The sequence below is a fragment of the Pteronotus mesoamericanus genome, unplaced genomic scaffold (assembly GCF_021234165.1).
Source record: "Pteronotus mesoamericanus isolate MK-2021 breed Mesoamerican mustached bat unplaced genomic scaffold, CSHL_Meso_final contig_64, whole genome shotgun sequence".
Taxonomy (NCBI): domain Eukaryota; kingdom Metazoa; phylum Chordata; class Mammalia; order Chiroptera; family Mormoopidae; genus Pteronotus; species Pteronotus mesoamericanus.
In genome coordinates, this window is record NW_026555224.1 from 5,171,861 (window position 1) to 5,191,400 (window position 19,540).

The 19,540-nt window shown below is 35.3% G+C and overlaps 1 protein-coding gene across 1 annotated transcript in view; it reads right to left on the reverse strand.

The window, feature by feature from the left end:
• Positions 1–19,540, reverse strand: part of LOC129076783 (phospholipid-transporting ATPase ABCA3-like) — a 242,139-nt gene that overhangs the window by 46,393 nt on the left and 176,206 nt on the right. The window contains exons 23-25 of the mRNA XM_054580937.1: positions 17,638–17,816; positions 5,855–5,980; positions 5,452–5,646 (exon numbers count right to left, since the gene is read on the reverse strand). Of these exons, the coding sequence (XP_054436912.1) occupies positions 5,452–5,646; positions 5,855–5,980; positions 17,638–17,816 (500 nt within the window). The remainder of the gene's footprint in view (positions 1–5,451; positions 5,647–5,854; positions 5,981–17,637; positions 17,817–19,540) is intronic.

Genomic DNA, 19,540 nt, shown 5'->3' on the forward strand with positions numbered 1-19,540 from the left:
CACTTTAAATAGATAACCCTAAATATTCCTCAAAAAAACTACTAGAATTGTAAATGAATTTAGTAAAGGAGGTGGATACAAAGGAAATATCTAGAAATCAGTTGTATTTTTATACTATAATAGTGAAACTAACAGAAAGGGAATCTAAGAAAAAATTCCAGTCACAACTGCTTCAAAAAATATATAAGAATAAATTTAACCAATGATGTAAAAACCCTATAGTCAAAAAATTATAAGACAGTGAAGAAGAAAATTGAGGAAGGCACAAATAAGTTGAAGCATACACTGTGTTCATGCAGTGGTAGAATTAATATTATTAAAATGTCCATATTATTCAAAGCAACCTGCAGTTTCAATGCAATTCCTATTTAGATGCCAATGGCAAATTTCACAGATCTAGAACAAATCCTACAAAAATTTATATGTAACCAAAAACAACCTTTAATAGACTCAATAATCATGAGAAAAAACTAAATTGGAGGGGTTGCTATCTTTTATCTTAGAAATTTGTTATTAATTTCTTTTACGGAAATACTACTTCAAAAAATTAAAATAAATACAGGTACATGTGGAATAATTAATTCTGAACTGATGTATGTGTGCCATGTGTGTGTGGTTTATATCTCATAAATTTATTTAAAAATCATAAAGAAGTTTAAAAACTTCTTTAGGGGCAGTTTACTGGGTTGTCCAGTGTCCTTCTCCAGAGACATGGGACAGAGTAGGGGAGGGACAAGAGAGAGGTAGAGAGGAAAATAGCATGTAGAGGACATAATGTCATGACTAGTATCATGCACAATTCAAGAAGACCTCAAGACGATTCAAAGAGTCCATTTTTAGAAAAATTAAGATCTACCATGGAAAATAAAATTATTTAGTGTAATACATCTAAAATATTTATATTCTGGGTAATATAATGGATAAGCACTTCCATGGTAAAAACAACAAATTTTTGTAAAAGGTGAAAGATTTATATGATCTGAAGAGAAACCAGAGTATATTAAAAACAACAAATTTTTGAATAAGACTTACTCTGATCCTGGCTAATGAAAGTCACTCCTTAAAAAACCATCATTCACTTATTTTTATGATAAAATATACTAAAATAAATTGTTCACTTTGACTATTTGCAAAAAGTGGACCATTTGTAAATGAGATTAGCATGGCAATCATTCCATGTCATTTAATACTCTATTGCAACATTATTGATAGATTACATCATTTACCATTATAAAGATTTCCCAAAATAAATTTAGCTTTGTTCATAGCTTTAACTACAATTTATAATTTCTACTCTTTTCTTTATATTCTGAGAATTTTTTAAGTGATGCTTTGGGGTTTTATCTATGTTAGATTTATTAAAGAGAATACTTTGTGCTTACTTTTAAGTCTCTAAGTTTTGTTTTCATACAAAAATGAACTTTGTGGCTTTTTTGCATTAAGATAGGATGATTTGACCTATTTACTGTTTTTTAATTTCTTGTATATAATTTTTATTGAAATTATGGTTATATTTTGTAAATGTTCTATGAACACCTAAGGATGTTGTACCTCTAGTATTGGAGATATTTCAATACATATCTCTAAAGGGAGGCCTATCAATTACACTATCCTATTTCTTGATCATCTTTTTTTATGTTTCTATGAGTTTGATGAGTTTCTAAGAGCTTACAAAGATATATTAAACTTTTGCCTTCCCAAAAGTGGAAAACTTAATTTATATAAAAACTAATAAATTTATAATTATTGCATATATCAATCAATTGTTTCTCCTCAATGAGAAAACAGAAAGTTAGGTTAATTGAGCTGGCATAACTGGTTAAATGTTTTAGAACAAAAAGAGGTAAAAAAAAAAGAGAGAAAAAATAAATTGGAGGGGTTGCAATACCAGATTATTGAGCTATACTACAAAACCATTGTAATCAAAACACATGAGAAGAAGTATGTAGATCAAAGGAACAGAACAGAGAACTCAGAAATAAACCCACACAGCTATGATTAATTAATAATTGGAAAAGGAGGCAAGATCATGTTTTTACAATGGAGTAAAAACAGTCTCTTCAATAAATGTTGTTTAGAAAATTGGACAAGTACATACAAAAATATGAATCTAAACCACCAACTTACATGGTACACAAGAATAAATTCAAAATGGATTTAAAAAACTAAAATGTAAGTCACAAAACCATAAAAATCTTATAAGAAAACTTAGGGAGTAAAATCTCATACATCTGTCATAGGAATATTTTTGATGATATATTTCCTAGGGAAGGGGACATAAAGAAAATATAAAGAACTGGGACTATATCAAATTAAAAGGCTTATATACAACAAAAGAAACATCAACAAAATGAAAAGGGAACCCACTGTATGGGAGAACATATTTGCCAATGATACATCTGCTAAGGGGTTAATTTCCAAAATATTTAAAGAACTATTACAACTCAAAACCAGGAAGACAATCAACCCAATTAAAAAATGGACAAAGGACACAAACAAACAACTAGCCAAAGAGGACATACAGATGGTCTGTAGACATATGAAGAGGTGCTCAATGTCACTAGTCATCAGAGAGATGAAAATTAAAACCACAATGAGTCATCACCTCATACCTGCCAAAATACAGATCATTAATAAATCAACAAACAACAAGTGTCAGTGAGGATGTGGAGAAAAGGGAACCCTCATGTACTGTTGGAGGGAATGCAGACTGGTGTAGCCACTGTGGACTACAGTATGGAGTTTTCTCAAAAAGTTAGAAATGAACTGCCTTTTGACCCTGCTATTCCACTTTTGGGAATATATCCTAAGAATCCAAAACATCAGTTCAAAAGAATATATGCATCCATAATATCGTCAAAGCAGCTCTATTTACAATAATCAAGGTCTGGAAACAGCCGAAATGCCTACTAGTAGATGAGTGGATTAAAAAAACAAATTGTGGTACATTTACACAATGGAATAATACTCAGCTGTAAATCAGAAGGAAGTCTCACCTGTTTGTGACAGGATGGACCTGAAAAGTATTATGCTAAGTGAAATAAACCAGTCAGACAAAGACAAGTACTATGATCTCACTTACATGCAGAATTTAATGAATAAAATAAACTAATGAATACAGTGGAGACAGACTCATGGATAAAGAAAACAGGCTGAGAGCTGTCAGAGCGGAGGAGTTTGGAGACTGGATGAGAAGGGTTAAGGGATTAAGCAAAGGAGAAAAGAAAGAAAACCTCATGGACACAGACAATGGTATGGTGATTGCCAGAGGGAAGGGGTGGAAGGGGATGTAGAAGAGAGTAAAGGAGGGATAAATGGTGCTAGAAGACTTGATTTGGGATGGGTAACAATATAATATACAGATGATGTATTGTAGACCTGTACAGTTGAAATCTATATAATTTTATAAACAAATGTCACCCCAATAGATTAAAAAAAAACACAAGACATACCTCTTCACACCCATTAGAATGGATATTATTTAATTAATCAAAAATAACAAGTTTCATGGTGATGTGGAGAAATTGGAACTCTTATGAATTGCTGGTGGAAATAAAAATGGTGCAGTGACTTTAAACTACATTATGGTATTTCTTCAGAAAATTAAACAAATTATCTTAGGGTTTTAAAAATTCTACTTTTAGAAATATACCCAAAATTATTGAATGCAGGGACTCAAACAGATATTTGTACACTCAAGTTCAGAAAGGCATTATTCACAATAACCAAAGAATGGAAAACCCCAATGTCCATCAATGGCTTAATTGGATGTGTGGTATATACATATAAAGGAATATTATTCAGCCTTAAAATAGTATACAATTTGGATACATATATATGTAAACCTTAAAGGCATTTTGCTAGGTGAAATAGGTTAGACATAAAGAACAAATATTATATGATTCTACTGATACAAGGTAGCTAGAATAATCAAATTTATAGAAGAGAAATTAGAATAATGGTTACCAGAGTGTGGAAGGTGATGAAGAGTTACTGTTTAACAAGTACAGATTTTCATTTTGAAATAATGTAGTTCTGGAGATGGATAGTGGTGAAATTTGCAAAATAATGTGAATGTTCTGAATGCCAATGGATTGCACACTGAGAAATGTTTCAAATGATAAATTTTATGCATATTTAATACTACAATAAAATAGACAATGTTAAAAACCTTTTTGAAGCCTGAGGAAATGAAAAAGTCACCATCTGTCATATTTCAGAACAGCCAACTTGGAGAAATTACCTGAAGATTGAAAATACTACCTTAGATTTATAAATTAGTCATCGCAAAAGGCTCCTATTTGCCTGCATGCAGGTCTTTTTAAAATATGACCTTTTATATGCACTATGTCTTTGGTTTCCGATTTAGCTTTTTCTATTCGGCACAATCTTTCTTTAATTAGTTTTGTCATTCCACACAACCTTATGCCCCCCAAGGGCATTTGATACGTGATATAAATAAGGATATTTAGGGAGACACCACTTACCTCTTCCATCCCAAAAACCACCTGACAGAACTCACTCACTTTCTTTCATCATGTATCACTTCTTCCTTTATGTCTTAAACTTTCCCCTGTCTAGTGATCAAATTGTTCAATGTATAAAACATTCCTGTTTCCTCACAACTCTGAGTAAATTCTGATTCTACCTTTTGTTTCACAGATAACAGTCTTAAAAATATAATCCAAATCCTTAGCTTCACTTCTGTTACCAGATTACTATTTATCCTACAGCATGCAGACTCCCCCAAACCCAACTTCTGATTTTATGATGACAGTTTCAATTAACTGAAGAGGAAAGAATTGAATCATTCGGGCTCCCATTACCACCACCCAACTAACTCTAGTGCAACAGTTATTGAGAGCTTCATCAATGAGTTCTAGCTATAAAAGAATTTACCTTGCCTGATACTTCTTGGAATTTGAAACCTTTGACCATTTACTCCTTCTTGAATGTTTTCCCCACTTAGTTTCTTTTCAAGGTTATGCCGTCCCTTCATCATTGGTAGCATGTGTAGCCAATGATGGGCTGGCTTTGCAGGGATACAAAGGCTAGCTATCTTGCTTCAATTTGGGAGGGCTCACACAGGCCATCCTGTTCCAGAGCTCTAAGAGGGATCAAGGCTACAGTTGCAACTGAATTGCAAGTCACCTTCTCCTTCTGGCCATTCTTTCCTTTTATACAGCACCTGTATAACACCTTAGATGCACTCTTGAGAGAACTTACTTTTCATTATGACAGTTTCAAAGAACACAAAGACACTCTTGTATTAGATCTTGATACTTCACTGTCTCTCTTTAAAAATGTATTTCTCTCTCCAGAATCTACTTAATCGACAGTACCAGTATCAATGCCTACCAAAATTCCTATCTCTTCTCTCCTGCCATCTGCCTATTACCTGTACTCCATATCATCATGCTTCTCACATCTCAGATATTAACAATGTCTTACCTTTTGGATATTATCAGTGATACAAAAGCCATCAATGAACACATGTCCAGAGGTAGCAGTCTCTTCTCCAGTCAAAATGTGGAAAGTAGTAGTTTTTCCAGCTCCATTGAATCCAAGCAATCCAAAGCACTCCCCCTTTTGGATTGTAATGGAGATATTTTTCACAGCCAGAATGACTGGATACTTAAAATATATCTAAAAAAATCAATAGAGTAAATTATATTTGTAGGCTGAGTATAATAAATACTCCAGACCCCTATGGACCACCACCTTTAGATGGTTTCACAAAAATTCTTCTATTACTGAGAAAATACACATAGATCCAAAGAATTTCAGTGAGCCTAGACACCAATGACATGATCTTATAGGAATGATGCCAACTGATGTTGCCAGTGAATGTTACCTTTGTGAGTTCCTTAATAAGTACCATGGAATTCAGCAACTCCCGAGGCTGTGCCAAGATTCTCTTTCTTTCACTTCCTACATCTTCATCTTCACATTCTCCAGATAGTTCTTTAGACATTTTTTCCTGTATTTTCAAGACAACAATCATAGAAATGGTTGTTCTTTAGGCATCTTGTCTAGACTAGTGGCTTCATGAAACCAAAACTGGAGGATAATCTCAAAAATGACAAAACAGAAGGTCTCAGTCAATTAAAAAAATTGAATCAGCATCTCATGCACACCTTGACTAAGTTTTAAATAATAAATAGTTCATCTCTAGAATAAAGTTGTGGCCCAGGGCAGGAGGACAGGTTGTTTCACACTAGGAAAAGTGTGAATTAATATGCTAATATGTGTAATTTGAATCTTTAAAAGATGCAATTTAAAATATTTAGTTAATTTTTTTAATCAGTTGGATTCTTAAAAGGGAAGTCATCTCAAGAGGGTAAGGAACTCTAAAATATACAGTCATGAATTTTAGTAATAAATACATTTTGCTAAAATTAAACTGCAGTGGGAGCTAATACAATGATCAAGACTCAACTAGATTTGTCCTAAGAAACTCGCTGGACCTTATACTCTATTTTTTTCAAGATAAATATCACAAGATAATATTATTCCTTAGTAATCTTGACAAGACCAAGTGACTTTAGGAAACTGATCTCAAGTTGTAAGAACAGAAATTTGGCATAATTTTTAAGATTGTTTTATCACTTCAGAACATACTGATTTTCTTTATTTCCACAAATTAATAAATTAGGATTACATAGTTTGTTGTTTTGTCCAGAAATGAACACTACATGAAAAAAGTGAAGCTGCAACTGAAATTAATCAAGTGTGATTTACTACAATTCCAGTACGTTCAATATGAAAAGACTAAGAAGGATTAACTCTTTCTTTTATGAGGAAAAGAAAAATAAATCACTAGGATCTCAAGCAGAAATGCTTTAAGACTAACAGAATGGCAAAATAAGGAGATCTATGGAGCTATGCCCTAGTGAAACTGAGAGAAACTATTTAAATAATAACCATTATAATAAGCCTTTGTAAGTGAAGCTAAAGACATACAGAAAATAAAAAATATTTATTCAAGAAAATTGACTAAACTTCGTAGGAACATTACAATCCTGTGGCATTTGAATTATGATTCATTCCATTTTCCCCTCCCCTCAGCTCAGAAAAGAATTTCACTCCAGGCAGGTGCAGCCAAAAATACAGAGCTCTCTTCTTCCCTCACCTTACTCAAGTGCCCAGGTATCTTCTTGGGAGAGAAAGATCAGCATTTCTCATCCCACTCCCTAGCTGCCTACTGAAGAGGTTATGTTCTAGGTTAGTGTAATTGAGAGTTTGGGGCTTCCTTCCTCCACTCAGGCTTCACACAGTGAGTGGAGGTTCTACACAGGGTGTAATGTGGTATATTGGACCTTGCTTATGCCTAGGACAGAGGCTTCACTGGAACAGTAAGTGAAGAAAGCCAGATATTATTCTCCTCCACTAAACACCGTGCTCCTGAAGCAGGGATACTACTGCTCAAGAGAGAATCACACCATACGCAGATTTAGGAAATTTGATTCTTACCTCAAACCATACACAACAATCAACTCAAAATGGATTAAAGATAAACATAAAATTCGAAAATGTAAAACTCCTAAAAAAACACAGTGGGACAACTTTTTGACATTGGTCTTGCAATGATTTTTTAAATTTCACACCAATAGCAAAAACAACAAAAGTAAAAATAGATGAGGTGACTGTTGGTGGTGAAAGTCACCAGAATGTTATCGGCAATAGAATCTCAGTTCAGCAACCTCAGTACTTGCACTGTGTAAGAAAGAATTCAGAGGCAAGACTCAAATGAAAGGAAAAGTTTATTTACAAAGTCACAGAAGTAGGAGTGAGTTGTAGAAGAAATGGGCTCAGGAAACAAGTTATAGAGGCAGAAAAAGAGCAGTTGGAACTTAGGAGGAAGAGAGGCAAGGAAAATGCACCTGGGAGAAGAAGGTAGGGAAAGGTGTGGGTATACTCAAGAGAAATAGCCTCACTGGGTCCTCAATCCTATGGGCTTTTAAGGGCAAGGGTTTTTAGGGACAGTTTCAGGTGGACCTCAATAGAATATTCATCATCTTTCCAGGTGTGTTCTTTTAGGTTTGTGGTTTACCCTGACTGGTCAGCATCAAAGCAGGGAGTAAAGAATCATCACAGCTGCTTGCTTGCTTGTGAGGCAGCCATGGCATTGCTTATGTGGTTTTGCTGCTTTTCTGATCCCAGGGCTGAGATACAGCTGAGGCCTAGATGTCATCTGTAGGGGTTCATGCTTAAAAAAGTGCCCATGCAAGGGCTTGTTTGGGGGTCCTATGAAACTATTCTCCTGCTCCTTGTTCCTCCTCTAAGGGGGTCTAACACCACATAACTAGTGCTATTGTAGGGGAGGAAAGGCCAGGGGAGGGTGTGAACCACATGACAAGTGACATTAAAGGTCAGGGGGGTTAAACCACTTGATCAGCAATATGCTAGGGGACGAAAGGTTGCCCTGGGGAACAAGATTTTTGTTTCCCCAGTTTTGCCTGTTGCTAGGCACCTGGAGCTCTCTTCCCTGGTGACTTACTGTACCTGGCCCATCATTCCTACTCTGTTTATGCCTGTCTAACTACCCAGCACTGCACTACAACAAACTAAAAGCTTCTGCATAGGAAATAAAACCATTAACAGATTAAAAAGGCAAACTATAAAATGTGAGAAAATATTTGTAACCCTGTATATGATAGACAGTTAATATTCAAAGTATAAAAGAGTCTCCTAAAACTCAATAGCAAAAAAACTAAACAATCTGATTTTTTAAAAGGTAGATCTGAATAGAAATTTTTTTCAACAAAGACATACAGATAACCGACAGGTACAGGAAAGGATGCTCAACATCACTGATCATCAATGAAATGCAAATCAGAACCACAATGAAATATCACCTTATACTTTACAGAATGGCCATCATAAAAAAGACAAGAAATAAGTGTTGGTGAGAATGTGGAGAAAAGGGAACACTTGCACACTGTTGGGAATATGAATTAGTGCAGCCACTATGGAAAACCGTATTTAGGTTTCTCAAAAACTTAAGAATAGAACTCGCATATAATCCAGCAATTCCTCTTCTGGATATTTATGCACAAATAAGAAAACACTTATTAGTAAAGAAATATGTGCCCCTATAACAATTGTATTATTGTTCGCAATAGCCAAGAAACAATCTATGTGTTTGTTGATGGATAATTGCATAAAAAGCTGTGATCTTTATCTATAAACATATAGACAGATATAGATATAGACACACTTGCAATGGAGTACTACTCAGCCATAAAGAGATAAAATATTGCCATTTGCTGCAACATTAATAAATCTTGAAAGTATTATGCTAAGTGAAATCAGATACAAAAGAACAAAAACCATATGGTTTCACTCAGATGTGGAATATAAAACAAAATGCAACAAACAAAACACATAAAAACAAACTCAAGATAACAGACAACAGAATGGTGGTTACCAGAGCAGAAAGAGGGTGAGGGAGAGCAAAATGGGTGGGTAAAGGGGTTTAAATACATGGTAATGGAAGGAAATTAGACTTGTGGTAGTGATACAGAGTAGAGTACATAGATGTGAAATTATAATCTTATATACCCGAAAATTATATAATGTTATTAACCTATGTTTTTATTTTTTGTGACTTTTTAATTGTATTTCTCCATTACCTTTTAGTCCCCTTAGACCCTCTCCCCACACAACTGCCACATTGTTGTCCGAGAGTCCTTTTTCCCCTTTTGCTCAATCCCTCCATCCCCAACACTCCCACCCTCACCTTTAGTTCTCATCCCGTCCTCCATCTATGAGTCTGTCTCTATTTTGCTTGTTATTTCAGTTTATTCATTAGCTTCCACATATGAGTGAAGTCATACAGCAATTGTCTTCCTCTGACTAGCTGATTTCACTTATCATAATATTCTCCAGGTCCATCTGTACTGTTGCAAAGTGTAAAATTTTCTTCATTTTAATAGCTGAGGAGATTCCATTGTGTAAATGTTCCACAGTTGTTTTATCCACTCATCTACTGATGGACACTTGGGCTGCTTCCCTATCTTGGCGATTGTAAATAATGCTGCAATGAACATAGGGGTGCTTATGTTCTTTTGAATTAGTATTTTGGGTTTCTTCTCATATATTCCCAGAGTGGAAGTGGGGTGAATGCATCAATTTTTAAGGTAGATCCATTTTTAATTTTTGAGGTATCTCCATACTGCTTCCACAGTGGCTGAACCAGTCTGCGTATGCACCAAGAGTGCAGAAAAGTTCTTCCTTCACATCCTTGCCAGCACTTGTTTGTTGATTTATTGGTGATAGTTATTCTGACTGGTGTGAAGTGGTATCTCATTGTGGTTTTAATTTGCATTTCTCTGATGATTAGTGACGTTGGGCATCTTTTCATATGTCTGTTGGTAATCTGTATGTCATCTTTAGAGAAATACCTACTCAGACCCATTTTTTAATTGGGTTGTTTGGTTTTCTTTTTTTTGGTGTTGAGTGTTGTAAGTTCTTTATAAATTTTGGGTATTAACCCCTTATCAGAAGTATCAGTGAATATGTTCTTCCATTCTGTGGCTTGTCTTTTTATTTTGGGTATTTCCTATGTTTTTCAAATAAATTTAATTTAAATATTTAAAATTATAACTACCATATAATCCAGTAACTTTACTGGACATTTATCCAAAGAAAATGACAACATCAATTTCTTTATATATATATATTTCTCCCCATGTTCATTGCAGCATTGTTTACAAGGGCCAAAATATTAACCACATAAACATCCATGGGTATGTAAATAATATGTGGTGTAGATATTATCTTTCTAAGACACACCATCATTAAAATGGCAAATATCAAAGACAAACAGAAGTTTAAAGGCAACAAAGGAGAAACAGGTGGTAACAAATAAGGGAGCCCTGATATGGCTAGCAGCTGACTTCTCAACAGAAACACTGCAATCCAGAAGGGAGTGGCAAGAAATATTCCAAGTATTGAAAAGCAAAGGTCTGCAACCAAGACTGCCCTGCCCAGCAAGGCTCTCAATTAAAATGGAAGGCTAAATAAGGAGTTTCCCAGACAAAAGAAGGCTAAAAGAATATACCTCCACCAAACCAGCACTGCAAAATATGCTAAAGGACTGCTTTAAGCTGAAGAAAAAGTGTCTATGAATATTCAGTTCCTTCACAGTTGCCAATACTTGATATTACCAATATTTTTACTACTCATTCATCTGATTGTGACAATGATGTGTTATTTCAATTGTACCTTTATTTATTGAAACTAAACCTGTTTTTGCATATTTCTTGCCTATTTCTATTTTTTTAAAAAAGCTTTAAATGACTTTAGTATTGTTTATCCATTTATCGATTAAAGGTTTGTAGAATTTTTTTTCCCTAAAAAACAAAACAAAACAATTAATCCTTTTCTAGGTGTGTGGCAAATACTTTTCCATTCTATTACTCGTCTTTTAATTTTTTATATGTATATTACTATATAGTCTTAAATATTTAATATAGTCATATTGTCAATATTTTACTTTATAGATTTTGGGTTTGAATATTTTTACTTCCGGGTAAGAAAAATATGTTTGTATTTTTGCCTAAAACTCCTTAGATTCTACATACTGATTTTTAACTCACCTGAATATTTCTTTTTTTTCTTTAAATTTTATTTTAATTTATTTTTTCAAATACATTTGTCTCTGCCAACCGCCCACCACTTTCCCTTGCTCCCTCCCTCCTTCCCTCCCTCAGCTCTTCCCCTTTGGTTTTGTCCATGAGTCCTTGCTATATGTTCCTTGACTTTCCCCTTCCTTTCCTTTTCCCCGCCCCACCTCCCTCCTTCCCTCTTGTCTCTGTTGATTTCTTTTCCTTTCAGTATTGCTGGTCATATTTTCCTTGCATCTTTGTATTGTTGGTTAGGTTCCGCTTATAGGTGAGATCATATGGTATTTGTCTTTCGCCCCTTGGGTTATCTCACTTAGCATAATGCTCTCCAGTTCCATCCATGCTGTCGCGAAGTTTAGTAGTTCTTTTTTTCTTTCTGCTGCGTAGTATTCCATTGTGTATATGTACCATCACTTTTTGATCCAATCATCTACTGATGGGCATTTAGGTTGCTTCCAACACTTTGCTATTGCCAATTGTGCTGCTGTGAACATTGGGGTGCATAGGTTCTTTTGTATTGGCATTTTGGGACTCTTAGGGTATAGTCCCAGCAGGGGAATCACTGGATCAAAAGGCAGTTCCATTTTCAGCTTTTTGAGGAGATTCCACACTGCTTTCCACAGTGGCTGCACCAGTCTGCATTCCCACCAACAGTGGACTAGGGTTCCCTTTTCTCCACAGCCTCGCCAGCACCTGTTGTTTGTGGATCTGTTTATGATGGCCATTCTGACCGGTGTGAGGTGGTACCTCATGGTGGTTCTGATTTGCATTTCTCTGATGGCTAGTGATGCTGAGCATCCTTTCAAATGCCTCTGGGCCCTCTGTATCTCCTCCTTAGAAAAGCGTCTGCCCAGGTCCTTAGCCCATTTTTTGATTGGATCGTTGGTCTTCTTGGAGTGGAGTCGAGTGAGTTCTTGATATATCTTGGAGATCAAACCTCTATCTGATGTATCATTAGCGAATATATTTTCCCATAGGGTTGGCTCCCTTTTCATTTTGCTGATGTTTTCTTTTGCTGTGCAGAAGCTTCTTATTTTGATGAGGTCCCACTTGTTTATTCTTTCCTTTATGTCCCTTGCTTTAGGAATATTTCTCGTATAACATGTGAAATAGGGCTCTATATTTGTTTTATTTCAAGTAATAGTGGTCCATGCACCTTATTTGTTGAATAAACCTCATTTTCCCCATGGATTTGAAGTATCAATTTAATCATATATTACATTGTTAGACAGATATATATGTTAGTTTCTCGAATGCTCATTATATTTCATTGATCTATTTGATTATTTCTGTGCTAGCGTCATGTTTTAATTGCTGAGACTTTATATTGGTTTTAAATTTTTTAATATTTTATAATTGACTGACATTTAAAAAAATAAAATTAATCTGCATCTAAGAAAGAAAGATAAAAAAGAAAGAATCAACTTCTACCTTTTGTGACAACATGGATGGAACTGAAGAATATTATGGTAAGGGAAATAAGCCAGTTGATGAAAGACAAATACCATATGATCTCACCTGTAAGTGTAATATGTTCAGCAAAATAAACGAACGAATAAAATAAACCACAGGCAAGGATACATGGAGCAGACTGAAAGTGACCAGAGGGGATGGGTTAAGAGGAGAGTGGTGGAAATAAGGGGAAGGTACTAGCCAAAGAACATTTATGAATGACCCATGGACATGGACAACAGAGTGGGAATTGACTGTGGGAGTGGGGGGTGGGGTGGGATGGGTGGAGGGGGGTAAAGGGGGAAAATTGAGACAACTGTGATACAATAAACATGATTTAAAAATCTTAAAAAAATAAAATTAAAAAAGAAATAATCAATATAAGAGCAAAAATAAACGAGTCTAAAAAAACAATACAAAAGATCAATGAAATCAAAAGCTGGTCCTCTGAAAAGATAAAATATTGATAAACTTTTAGCTAGATATTAAGAAAACAGAGAGAGGACATGAATAAATAAAATCAGAAATAAAATAGGAGAGGTATTATGAATGCCTATATGCCAACAATTTGGACAATATGAGGAATGGATAATTTCTAGAAACATACAATGTTCCAAAACACTCAAGAAGAAACAGACAATATGATCAAATCAATTACAACTAATTAAATCAAGCAGTAACCAAAAACTTCCACCTGGGTGGCTCCAGGGATGAAATTTATGAAACATTAAACAAAATTAGTAGCTATTTTCTCAAACTATTTCAAAAATTTCAAGAGGATGAAAAACTTTCAAGCTCATTTTATGAGGCCAGCTACTTCCTAATTCCAAAACTAGATAAAGAAACTACAGAGAATGACAATTATAGGCCAATATCTCTAATGAACTTAGACAAAAAAAATCTTCAACAAAATATTAGCAAACTGAATCTAGCAATACATTGAAAAGGTAATATGCCATGATCAAGTGGTATTTTATTTCTCAGATGTAAGTTAGGTACAATATCTGCAAATCAATGAATGTAATACACTAAATAAACAAAATGAAGGAAAAATTATACAATCATATCAATAGATGCAGAAAAGCATTTGACAAAATCCAGTACCCATTTATGTTAAAATTTTTCAGCAAAGTGGAAATAAAGGAAAGATATCTCAACATAATAAAGGCCATATATGACTAACCCACAGTTAACATCATACTCACTTGGTAAAAACTAAAATTATTTATCTTAATATCAGGAACAAGACAGAGATGTTTGCTATTATGACTCATTTGACATAGGACTGAAAGTCCTAGCCACAGCCATTAGGAAAGATGAAGAACAAAACATATCCAAATTTGAAAGAAATAAGTAAAACTACCATTATTTGCGGATGACATGATATTGTATTTAGAGAACATGAAAGATTCCAGCAAAAAACTATTGGAAGTGATAAATGAATTCAGTAAAGTATCAGGATAAAAAATAAATATTTAGAAATTGTATTTTTGTATATCAATAGAGAACTATCATAATGTGAAACTAAGAAAACAATTTTATTTACAATTGTATCAAAAATAATATATTTAGGAATAAATTTAACCAAGGAGGTCAAAAAAATTATACTCAGAAAATGATAAGCCATTGAAAAAAATAAATAAATTTTCTTTAAGAACTGAGAGATTAAATATTCACTCCTTGGACAGGACAAGCTTACACCTGAGTTTTTAAAGATTAATCATTTTAAAACCACAATGAGATACCACTTAACACCAGTCAGAATGGCCATCATAACCAAATAAACAACAAGTGCTGGTGAGGTTTTGGAGGAAAGGGAACACTAATACACTCTTGGTGGGAATGCAGAATGGTGCAGCCACTGTGGAAAACAGTTTAGAATTTCCTCAAAAAGCTAAAAATGGAATTGCCTTTTGACCCAACAATTCCACTGCTGGGATTATACCCTGAGAATCCCAAAACACAAATTCAAAATAACCCATGCACCTTAATGTTCATAGGAGCAAAATTTACAATAGCCAAATGCTGGAAGCAACCTAGGTGCTCATCAGTAAATGGGTGGATCAAAAAATTATGGTACATTTACACAACGGAATACTATGCAGGAGAAAGAAAGGAGTTCCTACCCTTCGCAACTAGCGTGGATGGAACTGGAGAGCATTATGCGAAGTGTAATAAGCCAGGTGGTGAAAGACAAATACCATATGATCTCTCCTATAAGTGAAACCTAAATCAACAAAACAAATAAGCAAGTAAAATATAACCAGAAACTTTGAAATAGAGAACAAGCTGACAGTAATTAGAAGGGAGGGGGGAAGGGGAGGGGAGGATAATGGGGGAAAGAAGAGGAAGGTCATCAAGGAAAATGTATAAAGGATCCATGGACAAAACCAAAGGGGGGTAGAATTGAGGGTAGGAGGTGAGGGTGGGTGGGGCGGGGGAAAGTGGTAGCCGGAAAATAGAGACAACTGTACTTGAACAACAAAATAAATTAATTAGAAAAAAGTTGTCAGCTATGCCCAGATGAGCCTGTAGCATCTTGTAGTAAATAAATGCAAACACAAACAAACAAACAAAAAGCAATGATGTGGCATATCAAAGTAACATAGGAGTCGACTGAAAGAACTCCCAGTGGCCAAAGCGGGAACAATTTAACTCCCAAAGTAAAGTAGTATAAGATTATAAACCAACATAAAAAGTAAAATACCATGAACATACTGATAAAAAAAGTGATTGAGTAAGTAAACAAATAGGGGAGAAGAGACAAATCTCCCATGCAAAAGAATTAACAAATAATTTATATAGATACTCCACCCCCAAGGAGAAGAAACATAATTCCCAACTTCAGGAGTTATAGGAACTCTTTAAGTGTGGTCTGTGCATACTGAGACTTACTTCCAATGAATACAGTATGGGAAAGGGGGAAAGTAAATTTACAACAGAGAAACCTGACAAATACTACATCAGCCAGAAGATCAAGATAAACATTAACAGTAATATATATATCAAGTAGATGTAAATAGCCTTAACATGATATGATGAAAATGCACACTAGCTCTGTGGTCCTCTCCCAAAAACCCACAAACTCAGTCTACTTATGAAAAAGAAAAACCATACAAAGCCCAACAGTGCAACAACTTAGAAACTACTTGACTAGGAGGACTCATTAAAATTGTCAAAGTCATCAAAAATAAGGAAGTGTTTCAGAAAGTGTCACAGCCAAAAGGAGCAGAAGGACATATAATGACTAAATGTCATGTGGCCTTTTAATGGGATCCTGGGACAAAAACAAGACATTAGGTAAAACTAAGAAGTCTGAGTAAACCATGAGATTTAGTTAATAATAATTAGTCAAAATTAATAATAATAATGTATCCATATTGGGTAGTTAATTTCAACAAATGCACTGTAACAATATAAGATATTAATAATATGGGAAAAAAGAAAAGAAGAAAGATCTAAAAGCTATGCCTTCAGGCTTCATGTAAAGAAATTAGAGCAGCACTGGTTGGTGTGGCTCAGTGGATTGAGTGCTAGCCTGTGAACCAAAAGGTTGCCTGTTGGATTGCTGGGCAGGGTATGTGTTTGAGTTGAGGGCCAGATCTCCAGTTGGGGGTGTAGGAGAGACAACAAATTGATGTTTTTCTCCCTTCCCTCCTCTGTCTCTAAAAAATAACTGAAAATTATAAAGAACAAAAATAAATCAATGAAACAGAAAATGGTCAAAAATAGAGCAAATTAATAAACAAAATTTCATTCTTTGAAATGAACAACAAAATGAATGCAGTTTATTGAAGGTAAATTATACATTAATAAATTTAATTTGAGAAAATATACCAGGAGGACCCCAAATAAACCAGAATTTATTTATAAAAAAATTGTTTGTTCTTACATGTTTAAACTTTAGTCATCTTCAAAGTACTCTCCATTTGATACAATACACCTATGGAGACATTTTTCCCACTGCTACAGTTTTTGAACTCATCAATTTTGATACCTCTTACTACTTCTGCCAATTTTTTTTGTTTCACCTTTTCCACATTGGCAAAATGTTTCCCTTTGAGGACTTTTTATTTTTTAATCCAGGGAAATAAAAAAAAGTCATTTGGTGTGAGAATGTGGGGTGGGGGATAGGGATCATGCTCTTTTTGATCAAAAACTGATGAACACTCAGCATGGTATTGGCAGGTGTGCTCATAAATCACACATGGTGAAAGCAAATGTGTTAAAAGAATCTTCAAAAAAAATTTACTGAAGCTGAATTCAGCCTCTCACAACACCACCAGCTGGTACAATGATACAGATGTTTTGTCTATGGCCATATCAACCTGATACAGATGGTTTCCTAGAACACTCAGCTAGTTATTGGGGAGAACTTGTACTACAAAAGGACCTGTCCTCCAGAAGATAATTCCCATTTTCTGGGTCCCCCTCACATTTTGGGAGATGTAGAGTTTTCTCCAGTTGAAGTAGTCATACATGTAACTACATGCTTTTCAGGTCTAATATTCCATTTTCTTAGAGTTATTCTTAAGGTCCTTGCTTAATTACTCACCTTCTTGTATGTCTTATAGATACCAAAGTAAATGTATTTATTGAGAAATGTTCTTAGTTTCCACAGAGTTGTTTCCCAAAGGAAAACCAAGAGAAGGCAAATAAGGCCTATGGTACTCATCATAATCATATACTTTCCAATCATTTTCTCTTCCAAAGAATAAATAGACTTTGTAGTGTCTGAGAAAGGCAAAGGGAAAGAGAAATAGAGATTTTAATCCAGGATATTGACATAATGAACAAGGCCTAAGAAAACAAAAAATAGGAATAAATATAGGATAAAGTGAAGTGTTAGGCTAAGTTGAGAAGTATTTACACTGTGAGAAGTGATTGTTCTGCTACACAAATGCCATCAGAATAATAATATTTTGAGGCTGATTTTCATGAGTATAATGTGTAGTAATCAAGTAAGCCTATTACTATTAACATATTGATGTTTCATAATTTCTGCATGCCATGAAAAAATTTGCCTTGATCCTTTCAAAAGTGTAAAATCTTAAATTGATGATTAGAATAAAGTACTAAAGTACAAATACTACTGGAAAAGATAACACAGTATGCTTTAAAATGGTAAAAATGACCATTATCTGACACTTTTTGAACTTTTTTGAGAAGAAAGTTGAGTAAAAAACACAGAATTCCTGTTATAAGATTGTTATAAATGTCCCTTCTTTTAAAAAAAAATTAGAAAGATTTTAAATTTACAACAGAAATTGTGAAGAGAGTACAGAGAAATCCATATAAGTTGCATCTGGTTTTGCTTATTATTAATAACATAAATTGGAGTGGTACATGTTAAAATTAACAAACTAATACTAATACATCAGTATTAACTAAACTCTCTGATTTATTAAGGTATTCTAGTTTTTATGGATCAAGATGGCAGAGGAGTGAGTGGAAGTCACACTGACCTCCTCCCAGGACCAACCTGGAATTACAACTAAATTGTGGAGAAATCACCTGGAACAAACAACTGAACAAGAGTAAGAGAGGAACCTTGTAACAGTGGAGACAGAAGAATCGGCTCTAGTGCAATCTAACTGGTAAGGAGTGTGGTACAGACCTGAGAAGGTGGGTGGGGCGCCCACAGGAGGCAGCACCAGAAGGATATTGAAACAGCCAGTTGTATTCCCCTAAGAAGAGCGGGGTTTAAACCAAAAGCGGGATTCTCTAGCCCACAACATGAGAGCTCCAAAAATACACCGAAAACAGTCAACTGCGAAAAGCGGCAGAGTTGCTCTCTACTACAGGCAGGTGGCTGGAGATGCAAAGAACTGTTTAAAGGTCCAACGCATAAATTTTCATTTGCAACCATTTACCCTGGTCTCCGGCAAAAGTGGGGGCAGTGTGGGCTATAGGTGCCTGAGGAGAGACTGGGGAAGGAGGCTTTGGGGAGAGAACTGAGAAAGTAGCCAGTGTGATCTCGGTGCTGACTCATCCCCCCTGCAGCAGCCAGTTTGCTCAGGCAGAGACCACACCCCTTGAGCAGCACCACTGTCAAAGAATCCAATAGCCCCACACTCAGGTGAAATTCCACCCCACCCTGTCCTGTTTAAGCTGTCTGCTGAGTGAGGAGTGGCAGCCACAGACAGTAGATCCCTGGCTAACGGGGATGTAGAGAGGGTTGGTGACACTTGAGGAGAGACTCGGGACAGAGGCTTTGGGGAGAGAATGAAGAGAGTAGCCGGCAGGATCCCAGTGCGGACTCCTTCCTCATATGGCAGCAGTGTGAGAGGACCCAATAACCCCATCCCCAGGAGGGACTCCATCTCACCCTGAGCTGTCTAAGGCACCCTCCTGAGTACAGAGTGAATAGATTAACAGCTGAAGGAGACAGCCACAAATAGTAGATTACTGAGAGTGTTGAACATACTGCCTAAGGTCAGACAGGGATGGCATCTGAC